This window comes from Sarcophilus harrisii, chromosome 2 (genome assembly GCF_902635505.1).
Source record: "Sarcophilus harrisii chromosome 2, mSarHar1.11, whole genome shotgun sequence".
In the NCBI taxonomy this organism is placed as follows: domain Eukaryota; kingdom Metazoa; phylum Chordata; class Mammalia; order Dasyuromorphia; family Dasyuridae; genus Sarcophilus; species Sarcophilus harrisii.
This window is the reverse complement of record NC_045427.1, coordinates 630,025,898-630,038,768: the sequence shown is the minus strand read 5'-3', so window position 1 is coordinate 630,038,768 and position 12,871 is coordinate 630,025,898. Positions and strand designations below refer to the sequence as shown.

General features: G+C 43.5%; 1 protein-coding gene across 3 annotated transcripts in view; it reads right to left on the bottom strand.

Moving 5' to 3' along the window:
* The window catches only part of TMEM266 (transmembrane protein 266), a 135,137-nt gene that overhangs the window by 67,553 nt on the left and 54,713 nt on the right, over nt 1-12,871 (bottom strand). For all 3 annotated transcript variants that reach the window (XM_031956795.1, XM_031956796.1, XM_031956794.1), the window contains exon 4: nt 2,263-2,417. In XM_031956795.1, coding sequence (XP_031812655.1) covers nt 2,263-2,417 — 155 coding nt within the window. The remainder of the gene's footprint in view (nt 1-2,262; nt 2,418-12,871) is intronic.

Genomic DNA, 12,871 nt, shown 5'->3' with positions numbered 1-12,871 from the left:
ATCAGGTCACTGGACAAGTGACAGGGAGAGAATTTGGCTTTGTGGGTACATTCCTTTTGGCCACTGGCTTTAGGAGATCTGCTCCTTAAACTGGTCTGGTTCCTCTGGACCTGAAACCACTTAGGGTCAAGGGAAAGTGCTCCAGGGAACCCAGCATCTGTGTGATTTGAAAAGAACTGGAGGAAGACTGAGAACATAAAACTCTCTCCGTCCGTTGTTCCTCAAATGAATTCCTGGGCCGTTTTTTATTTTATTTTATTTTATTTTACGGCTTGTTTGAGAAGCGCCATAAATCTCTGGCCATCCATTTTATGGAATTTAAGATGCCTTTTATGAGCTGCCATTGGATTTCCCACCAAAACCAATCTCCTGGATACTTCATTTTAAGCAAAATCCCAGTCCGTGTCTGCTGGTTTCTTAGCCCTACCCAATGGTTCAGTTACAGGCCGAAGCGGCGAGGGACCGATGGAGAATTCACGGCATGGAACCAGAGTCTCTGTTATGATTAAATCGCATAAAAATCAGACAGTGTGGATGAGGGGAGGGCGGGAGGGAGGGAAAATATAACGTGCTTTAATTCAAGACAGGTTGGCCGAGTATAAAACCAATGTCTGTCAACCCTGTGCTGGAGAAATACTTTCACTGGGACCCGGGGATCAGGCACATTAACGTCAGATGAGTTTGTCCGGTACAGAAAGTCCGTCTGTTCTGACAAGCATCCTTTGTTAGAAAGGGCTTCTCTAGTGGAGGGTTTGAGGGACCCAAAGATCAGAGTCAGAGCTGAAGAGGAAGGGGGCCGGGGGTCCAAGGTCCTCATTTTACAGCTGGGGAAACTGAGGACTTGAAACTTGCCTGGGGGGACACATCCAGTAAGGGACAAAACTGAGATATGGACAAAAGGTCAGTGTCGCAGCCATAATATCCTGGGTCACAGACAAGACAGACTGGTTCTCTTCAGCCCGCTGACTAAGCAGAAAGCAGAGGACGTCTTTGCTTCCATGGGAGGAACTCTGGGAGCGACCTTTGCATGGAGCTGAATTACTCTGAGTGAGAAGTGAAAGCAACTATTCCATTTATCTGCTTATCTTTCCTTGTTTCCCTCACGAACCTCATGCTCTTTGTTGGAGGAAGGCACAAGGAGCCAGATAGTACAGAGGATAGAATGCTGGATCTGAAGTCAGAAGACCTGAATTCAAATCTCACCTCAAACATGATGTATGCAATCCTGGGCAAGTCATTCACCTTGTCTGCCTCAGTTTCCCCATCTTTAAAAAAGGAATACTAATAGCACCTGCCTCACAGATTGGTTGGGAGGAAAAAAGAATTAACATATGAGAAGTGCTTTGCGAACCTCAAAATACTACATAAATGATAGCTGTTAAGCACGTGGGAATGGTGACAGGTACAGAGGAAGAGGGAGGAACAGCAAAGATTTTTGAACAGCAGATCTTTAAACTCTGTGAGGGGCTGGGAGCTCCAGGAGGCTGGGGACCCTCTCTCCTGATGGAGGGAGGCTGTGAAGAAGGAAGGAGACTCACCTGAGATAATTTTAAAAGTACATTTTCTAGGGGCCCCAACTTTTTCCTGATGAAGAGTTTCTCCGATTTGTTTACATTCAGGAGAGGGGACTGTGTGTACTAGTTATTGTGGGGATCGCAGAAGTAGATCTAGAGCAGAGAGAACCTCACGGAACTCATCTGGTTCAATCCTCTCGCTTTTCAAATGAGAAAAGTGAGCGACTTGTTCCCCCGGCAGTAAGTGTGTGACCTGGGATTAGAATCCAGGGCTCTCTGGCTCCAGGCCCAGCTTCCTTTCTACCCATGGCTCCTGCCCCACTGCAGGGGAGGAGAAAATGGCGACTGGCCACATCACCAGGAGAGCCACAGGACGGGCCCAGCTGGCCCTGACCGGTTTGGAGCCACCCAAGGAAGGCACAAGTCCCGCCCACAGGGGGGTGCTGCTGGTTGGGTCCCCCTGTCACAGGCAAGCATCCCCAGGATACATCAGTAAAGACAGACGTGTATTACACACTCACACACACACACTCACACACACACTCACATTCTCTTTCACACACACTCTCACACCCCCCCACACACGCACACACAGTCTCACACTCACATACTCTCACACTCATACTCTCTCACACACACTCTCTCACACTCACATTCTCTCTCTCTCTCTCTCTCTCTCTCTCTCACACACACACACACACACACACACACACACACACACACTCACACCTCCCACCTCACTACTCACACTGGAGAGCCTTTATGTCTATCAGCAGTTCCAGCGTCAGCAGGATCACCACCAGGATGACACAGGCTATCAGGAAGCTGTTGAGACTCGCGCTCAGGAGGAACACCTGCCACACCGAGGCCCGCCTTCCGCAGCACGGCTTCAGCCAGTTGGACCTGGGGGACAGAGCGGGAGGATGGGAGAGGAGGAGCCGGGCACCCCCACCAAAGACCCGCCAGGGCCCCCGCCTTGGGGTCATCACCGCCACACCTGATGACCTCTAGTTGCGTTCCCGTCCTCCCTGGGTTAAACACGGCAACCTGCCTGAACTGATGCAGGACAAAGCAAAGAGGTGGTGATGATAAACATGGAGCAAAAAGAACGCTAAGGGAGTGACCATAATGATCAGTCTTGGTCCAATAGAACAGTAAGGAACGGACCTTCCTCCTTCCAGTGGAGAGGTGAGGGACTGTGGGACCCAAATGCTGCATACACTGTCCGAGACACACACCATATTGATTATCTCTGATGAGCTGTTTTTATTTGTTACAAGTGAGGGGTTCAATGCTGATGTAAGAAAGGCTTATATGCAGGAACGATGTAAAAACAGGAGGCAATAAAACACATGATAGAGAGGACTAGACTAATGTTTTTTGCCCTGTGCTAGGTCCTATATGTACCTTTCTCAGAAGGTTTATTTGCTATGGGTTCTCTTTATGGTGCTGGGATTTGATGGGAAGTCAAGTCTCTGATATACAGATTTGATACGTGTCTACATATCTATTAACATATACATACATATGTGTGTGTTTATATACACATGAATATTCAGTCCTTCTTTTTAAGGTATTAGGAGTAAGAGCTCCACTTGAATTTAACATTATTTTCCCTACACAAATAATAATAATAATATATATATATACACACACATATATGTGTAAATAATTTATTTTTGTGACAGGGGTGTGGGAAGACAGATAGAATCCTGCTCCTGTTTCAGTTCTTTGTCTGAGGAGAGCAGGAAAACCAACGTCTAATTCCAATTTCCTGCTTTCCTTTTAGGAAGGAATCAAAGTTTCCCTAGGAGAAGTGTGGGCAGAAGAAAGTCTAGAGATGCTTATTTAGGTCTTCCTCTGAGCTGGATTTAAGCATCTGGGTGGTGCAGTGGAGAGAGCACCAGGCCTGGAGTCAAGTCAAGGGTGACCTCAGACGCTTACCAGCTGCATGACGCTGGGCAAGTCATTTTACTCTGTTTTCCCATCTGTAAAATGAGCTGGAGAAAGAAATGGCAAACACTTCAGTATCTTTGCCAAGAAAAGCCCAAATAGGGCTCAGGACAACTGAAATGAAGGAACAACAAATGAACTGTATCTAAACACAATTGTGTGGACAGACATCACCTTCTTCACACACCCATAAAGCCATCCCATCTCTTGGATCGGGGCCTTGCTAGACTGCCTCCCATGCCCAGAATGTAGACCTTTCCTGCATCGATTCCGTGGATTCCTGCTTTCTTGCAGGGTGCCGATCTCCCCAGTATGTGATTGTCATCTTTTAGCAGCTTCAGATCCCACGTTCCACAAAAAGTGTATCCCCACCCATTAATGCTACTGCCTTTACTCTGATTTATCTCTGACTACTCTGATTTATCTGATTACATCTCAAATTTATCCTGCATGTATCTTTTCTCAATAGTATTTTATTTTTCTAAATACATGTAAAGATAGTTTTCAACATTCATTCTTGCAAGATTTTGTGTTCCAAAATTTTCTCCCTCCTTCCCCTCCTCCCTCCCTGAGACAGCAAGCAATCTGATGCAGGTTAACCATGTGCAATCCTTTAAACACGTTTCCTTATTTGTCATGTTGCCTGCACACATTTTGTTTATGTGTTAACTCCTCTCATTAGAGTGGAAACTCCTGGCAGATAGGGACTGTATTTTGCCTTTCTTTATATCCCCAGTGCCTGGCACATAGAAGGTACTTAATAAATGCTTGTTGTCTTGACTTGTGTTCAAAGGTGCCAAGTAAAAGGGAATGGATACTACAGTGTGTCCAAAGTCATCCCCCTGGTGTGGGAATCCCTCAAGTGAAGGCTGGAAGCACTGGGGTAAGGATCAGAGGAAGGAGGAAAAGAAGTCATACTGGGGAGCAAGGCTATTGCAGACCTTGACAGGCAGTGGACTCCTCATCACTAGAAATATTCGAATGGAGGGCCAGGTTTGGGATTGAGGGAATTCCTGTTGGTGTATTGTGTGGATTCCTTGGCCTCTAAAGTCCTTCTTCATGCTAGGATTTTGGAGGGACTCCCGGAGACTGTGATCTGTTTAGGAGAGGATGCAGGCAAAGATGCAGGAGCTGTGTTCTAGTCTCAGGTCTGACACCAGGCAGTCTTGGGTTCAAATCCTGACTATTTAGTTGAGTAACTTTGGGCAAGCCTTAGGCCTCAGTTTTCTCAGATGTACAATGAAGAGATTGCACAAAATGATCTCCAGAGAAAAAATTAATATTTCCAGGAATTGAGAGTTGGGTGTGGAGCACCCTATACCTTTCAAGGGCAGAGAAAAAGGAGGCAACAAAAGTTGGAAAAGAGGGGGGGGAAAGTCAAAAGTTCTAACTAATCTGGATCATGGCACTAACTCACTTGTTAGCTCTGTGCCTCAGTTTCCCCATTTGTAAAATGAGGGGGTTGGATAAGATGACCTCTCAGGTCTCCTCTATCTCTACATCTTCAATTCTGTGGAGCCAGCAAGTCTCCCCATTTTACAGATGAAAAAACTGAGATCCAGAAAAGTTAAATGATTTGTCCATATACAGCTAATAAGTATTTGAAGCAGACTTTGAAAACTCGGTTCTCTCTTGATTCCAAATCTAGTACTCCATCCACTGTGCCACATCCATGATCTCAACAAGTCAACAAGCATTTATTGACCACCTACTGTGTGCTTACTCTGTGTCAGGCAATGAGGATACAAAGACGGAGTTCCTGCCCTCAGGGAGTTTACATTCTATTTCTAAGCTTTTCCCAGTCCCCTTGACTTCCCAAGCAGGCTGGTCAGGTACAAAAATGACAGATCTTTGGTTTGAACCCAAATGATGGGAATCTATTCATTCTAAGGAGAAGTGAGAGGGCCATGGAGCCCTCGTGGGGATCTGAGGAACAGGATGGGACAGGACAACTTCACCCCAAAGCCCGGCCAGTCATCCACTGGTAGGCTGCTGGTCCAGAGAAGGCTGCATGTCATTTTTGTGTATGTCAAGGTCTCCTGATGTTTAAAAATACCTTTGGCTAAGATGACACCTTGGTCCTTCTCTCTCCTGACTCATGCCTCCTTGTCTCACCTACGTGTCTCTCCCTAACACTTGGGAGAGGACCCTCCCTCATATACGTGACACTTCCTGCCTCGGAGGCCAGGCTCTCTCAGCCCCATTTCCTTCTTTCGCACATCCCGCCTCCCCTTCTCACGAGGCCTCCTGGCTGCCTCAGCAATTTCTCCAGGAGATTTTCTTCCTCCCTGCTCTTTCCCTCTGTCTGTTGACACATCCCTCATTCCTGGAAGGGCTGTTTAAGGCTCCCCTGGGGATGAAGCCTTTATTAAGTTACTGAGTCCCCCCCCCCTCCATCCTACATCAAACCAAGTGGAATTGGCTGTGCCCCCTGGAACTGACAGCAGTTGATGGCCATCTGAAACCTCCGCCAGGTGCGCTCCCGAGGTGATAAATAAAGAGGAGCAGGCAGACAAAGGCCATCGCCCTCCCCCAGCAGGTCATGCTTGGCTTACTGGCAGGCAGAAGGCTTCTTTTTTTGTTGGGTTTTTTTTTTTTTGCCTCAACTTTCAGAGATGGGAACTCTGTATCCAGACAGATTGGGGAGAGCTTCCCAAAGTCACCTTAGTGAAAAGTGATTGACAAAGAATGTCAGAGCTGGGAGGAAACTTAGAACAGAGAATACGAGAGCTAAGGAGAATTTTAGAACAGAGAATGTCCAAACAGGAGGGACCTTAGAACAGAGAGTGTCAGAGATGGGAGGGATTTTAGAACAAGAAATGTTGGAGCTGGAGGAGATCTTAGAACAGAGAATGTCAGAGGTGGGAGGGATAATAGATAGAAATTAGTCCACCCTTCCCATTTATATTTTTTTACCTGAAAACCAGAAAGTCTTCTCAAGGAAAGCTTACCAGTTCATAAATAATTTATACAAAGTAAAGCATATGTATACATAAGCATAAATCACTCTTAGTTTTTATATTGTATTTAAATGCATGATGAGTTTGAAAATGTCGCCCATAAATATTAGTCAGAATTAATACCAAATTAGAAGAAAGAAAATAGATGAGAAAACCTATCATGTAATTATCTTACTAATAACCCAATTCATTAAATATGCTATGCTAGGTGGGGCAGTGGATAGAGTGTTGGCTCTGGAGTCGGGAGAACTTGAATTCAAATCTTAGATACTTCCCAGCTAAAAAATGTGATCCTGGTCAGGTCATTTAATTCTCCTTTGCCTCAGTTTCCTCATCTGCAAAATAAGCTGGAGAAGAAAATGGCAAACCATTCTAGTATTTTTGCCAAGAAAATCCCAAATGGGGGTCATAAAGAGTCAAACATTATTGATTTTGAAACAAAGAGTCAAACAATTGATTCTGAAAAATGAGGAATGGATAAAAGTAAAGACATTGACTCTGATGAACATCTTTCCACATAGAAGTTTAAACAATATAAAATAGTCACTACCAGACTGGGCTAAAAAGCCCAGTAGCTTGGTCTCTGAGAGAGCAAATATTTTGCTCTTTAAGCAGAAAGACACAACAACCTATGTTTAGAGTATAACTTCCCGCTTAAATACTTAGAATGTAAGTCCATATGGAAAACATTATGGAGGGAAGATTGGAATAGAAACTGATGAGTAATGTTGCTTCACAAAATGATGAAAAGCAGCAAAGGGAAGAGGTGTTCATTAATTAGAGGAATAACTGAATGAATTATGGATGTAAATATAATGAAATATTACTGTGCTATAAGAAATGAAGAAGGGAATGGATCCGGAAAAACTTGCAAAGATTTGTATGAACAAATGCAAAGGGAAGTGAGCAAAACTAGGATAACAATTTATATAGGAGTGGCAATGTTGTAAAGATAATCTACTTTGGAAGACTTAGTAACTCTGATCAATGCAATGACCAACTCTGATTCCAAACAGCTAATGAAGCAAAGTGCTCACTTCTTAACAGGCTAGAGGTGCCAAATGAGACTGATATTTTTGGATGAGATCAATATTTTGCTTTCTTTTGTTTTAAATGCAATCTTTTTTTTTCTAGGAGGAAAGGAATCAGAGAAGAACAGAGGTTAGTGATAGTAATGGCAAAAAAAAAGAAAAAATTGAAGCTTTTTTTAATGTCCAGAAAAAAACAGATTGAAGTTTAGAGAAAGCCACACAAAGAAGGAAAGCTTTAAAACAATAGGTTGCATATTTATTATATACCAAAACCAAATAAAAACCTCCAGATTTCACATAATAAAAGTATACTCATTCCTTTTTCTATTTTTTTGTGTGTTCCTCTATGTTGGTGTCTTTCAAGTTCAAAATAACTAAAAAGAATAAAAAAAGAAAAGCAGCTAAGGGGAAAATGAGGTTATTGAAAGCTTTCTAGGAGCATGAACTTTGCCACCTGGTACCCGGAGAATTTACAAGGACAACAAATGGACTTGAAGTGGAGCAGATTTGCCAGCATATTTCTAACAATGTAATAGTGGAGCCGCTATCACATCGGATCTCTTAACACATCATTATGTGATGATATAAGAAAGTAGAAATAGATTAAAGAAAACTGAGCCAAAAAGAGCAGCCAGACCCTAAAAAAAAATATGTGCTAAAGATGAACGATTGAAAAGGCATTTGGGAATCCATTTCCAAGATAACTCAAAGAAGGAAGATTCCCCTGTCCCCATTAAAGTCTTGAAAGAGCGATGAGCTTAGAGTCACAGAACACGATTTCAATCCTGGCTCTGCTGTTTGATATGACGTTAGGCATGCCGTTTTATTTCTGGAGATTGTTTCCTTCTCTGTGAAATGAGGGGATTCAATGAGATGATCCCTACTCTACGATCTGAGGAAAAGTTCATCAATGATCTTATTATATAAGAAGACTTCAGCAACTACAATCCTATATGCTAATTTCTCATCTCTATTAAAAGTTATGTGGCTTAATGTCAAAGAGAAATATTAATCATAAGAGTTAGAGTGATGTTAGGCAAGTGATTGCTCAGTCTAAGATGGAGCACACCCAGATGCTGGGGGGGTGGGTGGGAAAGCTATGGGTCAGAGCCAGTGTAACGTGGGCCAGCGTGCAGAGACTCATGAATGCTGATTTAACCTTTTCCGGTGGAAATGCTTACACTTGGGTGGAGTTCCTAGGGCAGATTAAACTGAAAAGAGAGTCTTATGTATAACCCCATCCCTAAAGAGCTGGTTATGGCCAGAGCCAAGGGGCAGTCTAGGAGCAATCGGACATATTTGTTCTCACTACAGGGAGGAAAGGTAACTCATCTTCGAAGCAGCTGTCGCCAATAATGCTAAATTCTTGGGCTACCTGTAGCCAATTTATTTAAAAATAAGAGGCATACCATATATTGATTTAACATATTTCTACCATGTTTACATATATTGGATTACTTGCCATCTAGGGGAGGAGGTGGGTGAAGAGGGGAAATTACACACAAGATTTTGCCAATGGTTAATGTTGAAGAATTATCCATGCATGTGTTTTGAAAATAAAAAGCTTTAATAAAATAAAAAAAGAGGCACACCAGCTTCCGGAACAGTGTTTCCTAAGCTGGCAAGCTGACGATGTGGAGTGGAGTCAAAGAATCAGGGGCACCTCTTCAAGGCAGAGAACTGAAAGCCATGGGGTTGGCTTTCCCTGAGTATTCCCCCCCCCCCTTTCTCTCTGTGTCTCGGAAGTTGTCATGCTTTGGGTTCTCAGCTTATGATAGTTTTAGGCAGAGAATCCCAAGGGCTGGGTAATACTGAGTCTTCCACAAGGACAATGACACATTTATTCTCAATAACACCTTCTGAATCCTTCCCTGTTCTCTTAGATGGGCCTGTGCCAAAAGTCAGAGAACTCGGGCAATTGGGTCAGAAGACCTTAAAAAGTCACATTAGCTATTATGGAGACAAGCCTCCCTTCTAAGCATGGGAACTTTAGAGAGCCTTGCCCAAGAGCGAATGAGGATTTATATTTTGCTCTCTGATTTCCAAACCACTTGGACCATATTGAGTGATTAAAAAGAAAGAGAAGGAGCAGATGGGGAGAGTGTGACCCCTGAGGAGTAGGTGATGTTTGTCCTTCTGCCCTAGCCACATAATCATTATCTATGAGTAAAGCCCAGGCTACCCTCTCTCCTAAAAGAAAAGGTACCGGACCTCTGAAAATGCCCTTCATACTGCAGAGTAAATAACGCACTCTAAAAGAATTTTAGTGTGGAAACAGAGAAACGTGAGCTGAAGAGGCAAAATTGTCAAAAGTTGGAGGGTAGAAGGAGGAGGACCATTGAACACTTGGAGGGAATGGATAGGAAGCTGTTTGCAAGGAGGAAGCAGTTGCTTGTTACCCAAGGAAAAAAGACATAGATGCACAGGTGCCTTTATGTGAGAGAGAAGCAAAAATGAGAGGAAGAAGAAATGAATAATCGTGATGGATTGGCCATCTCTTGCAGGGGCAGCTATTTGTCAATGCGATAATGAAATTATGGGAATCTGCCATCTTCCTGGGGCAGGTATCCAAGGCAGAATGGAGAGCCTGGTCAAGCCAGATGACCGCTGTCCACTTCTGCTGATATGTGGACACAAAGGATGCAACACAAAGTCAGGAAAGCATGGTCAAAGAGCAGAGAGCGTTGGGTAGTAAACTGAAGATCATGGGGTACAAGTGGTGAGTTTTTTTATCTTATCACTGCTGCCAATTGAGAACAGGGACTTCAGATTAAAGGGGAAATGAGCAGCCAGTTAGGTTGATGTCTTAGAACAGGATTTCTGGACAATGGATTAAAAACAAGGAATGACTCCTGCCCAGTGATGATGTGCCCTTTAAAAGAGGCTGGTAAGAACCTAATTAGGGCAGCTTAATGGTGCTGTGCTGCATAAAACACAGAGCTTAGAACTAGGAAGACTCATCTTCATGTATTCAAATGTGACTTAAGACACTAGCTGTGTGATCCTGGCCAAGTCATTATCCTGGTTGCCTCAGTTTCCCCCACCTATAAAATGAGCCAGAGAGGGAAAGAGAAAACATCTCCAGTATCTTTGCCAAGGAAACCTCACAAAGAATTGGCCATGACTAAAAAACCAATTAAACAACAAGAAGACTGGCCAATGGAAAATTTGTTTTGACTATCCACAAGGGTTTTTAAACAAGGGTTTTGTTTTCCTTTGTTTTCAACTGGAGGGAGTAGGATGAAAGGAAGAGAAGGTGGATTTTTTCTGATTGGAAAAATTTTTTTAATTAAAAAAGAAATTTTTGCTCAGTCTTGCAAATCTGATCCCAAAAGGCATTCAAAACTGAAAAGCAGAATGAAGATGCCCAGAAATTCACAGGAGGCATAAACCAAGAAACTGGCCAGTCCCAAAGTCCGTGGCTTCAAATGTCTATATCCAAAAACAGAGAATATAAATAGCGAGCAAGGTGAATCAGCAATCTTAACACAATGAGGCAAATTTAATCTGAAAGGTATTCCTGAATCTTGTTTGGATGGAATCCAGGATTAGGCTATGTCTCTGGAAGAGCACACTTAATTTAAATGGAATGGAATATATAGAAGGGGATAGTGGTATAAGGGAATCCAGGACCTCTGGGGCAGAAGCGGGGTAGCAGGATTGGGTGGGAGAGAGGCAATCATGAAGGTTATTTGGGTGAAGATCAGTAGACACAGAAAGAAAAGTGATAATGTCATTGGAGGATAACATAGTAGCTCCAAAAAGTTAATGCAATTTTAGTTTGCTTTAAGGAAGGTCTAGCATCCAGAATCACAGAAAGGATGTTCTCTCTATACTCTGCTCCTGTAAGACCATGTCCAGAGGATTGGATTCATCCCTGGTTGACACACCTGGTCCAGTCTTACCTTGCCAGTCCTCTTACACTTCCCCTATACTTCCTATGTACTTTAGGATCAATGACACTGACTTCCTGGCTGTTCCTTGTATAAGATACTCCATCTCTGGAGCTTGGACATTTTCACTGCCTGCCTCTCCCCCATGCCTAGAATATTATCCCTCCTCATCTCTCCCCCTCCCTTCCTTCAAACCTCAGATAAAATCTCACCTTTGTCAAGAAGCCTTTCACAGTCCTTAATTTTAGTGCTTTCCCTCTGAGATTGTGTCTAATTTATCCTGTCTATATTTTTGGTATATTGTTGCTTGCATGATGCCTCTCCATCAGATTGTAAGCTCCTTGAGAGATTGTTTTTGCCTTTCTTTATATCCCTGCATTTATTAAGCACTGTGCTCAGCACATAGTAAGCACTTAATAAATGCCTGTTAACTTAGAAAAGCATCCAGAGGAGGAAAGGAGACGTTGAGAATCAGGGATGTGCTGGTAAATGTTTAACAATCAGCTTTCCAAAAGCCCACAGCATGTTTGAAAATTTAATCTGCATTAGTAACATTTCACCCATCTCTTTCTTAAATCTAGACAATCAATAAAACAATAAATAATAAAAAAATGAACAATGAATGAATGAATAAATTTGTCCTAAGAATCACACTGAACATTTAACAATCATCTCTCGGTGTGAGCTGACTCTAGCACACTCCTGCTTGAGATCATATTATAAGAGGGTTGTTTGGAGGAAATGAGAATGAGATGTGGGGGCACAGAACATCAGATATTTCCAAGGCCGTCCTGCGGATGAGGGATTTCATTTGTTTTGGTGCCTTCCAAAGGAGAAAATATGGCTCAGTGGGTGGAATGAGGCAGATTTCAGATAGATGGAAGGAAAGAGTTCCTGACAATGAGACCTAGAAAAGGGCAGGGAGCTCGGTCAGGTCCCACACAGGTTTCTCCACTAAAAAAGACGCATTACTGTCTGCCTTGCTGAGGCAGGTGGAAAATGCATAGCAGAGTAGCTGCTTAATAAATGCACTTCTCTCCCCCTCACTTTGAGCAAAGCCTGGATGGCCACTCACTGGGGACGCTGGGAAAGAGAGGCTTATTCGGGAGTGGGTGGACCTCGATACTCTCTGGCGTTCCTTGCAGCTCCAAATCTCTTCCCGGGAGCTATAAATGGAACTAGAAGCTGCTGATGGACTTAACTATGGCAACGACCTTTCTCCCATGGAGGCGGCCTGTAGTCAGCTCATGAGATATGGGTAACCAAGGTTTCTTAGCTGGCATTTCCCGACCTGCCCCAATTATGGTGACAAAAGGGAGAGAAAGATCCGGGTGAGATTTTGAAGGCAACAGAGGGGAGGAGGACAAACACCGGGACAGCCTTCCCTTGGTGTCTTTCTGGGAGTCCTCCCCTTTCTGCCATGGATTTCCTTGGGAAGTCCCCTATACTGAATGTGCAGCAAATTGCCTGAGGTCTAAGGTGAAGGATGCACCAAAGGGATGTCCAGAGATGACTCTGTC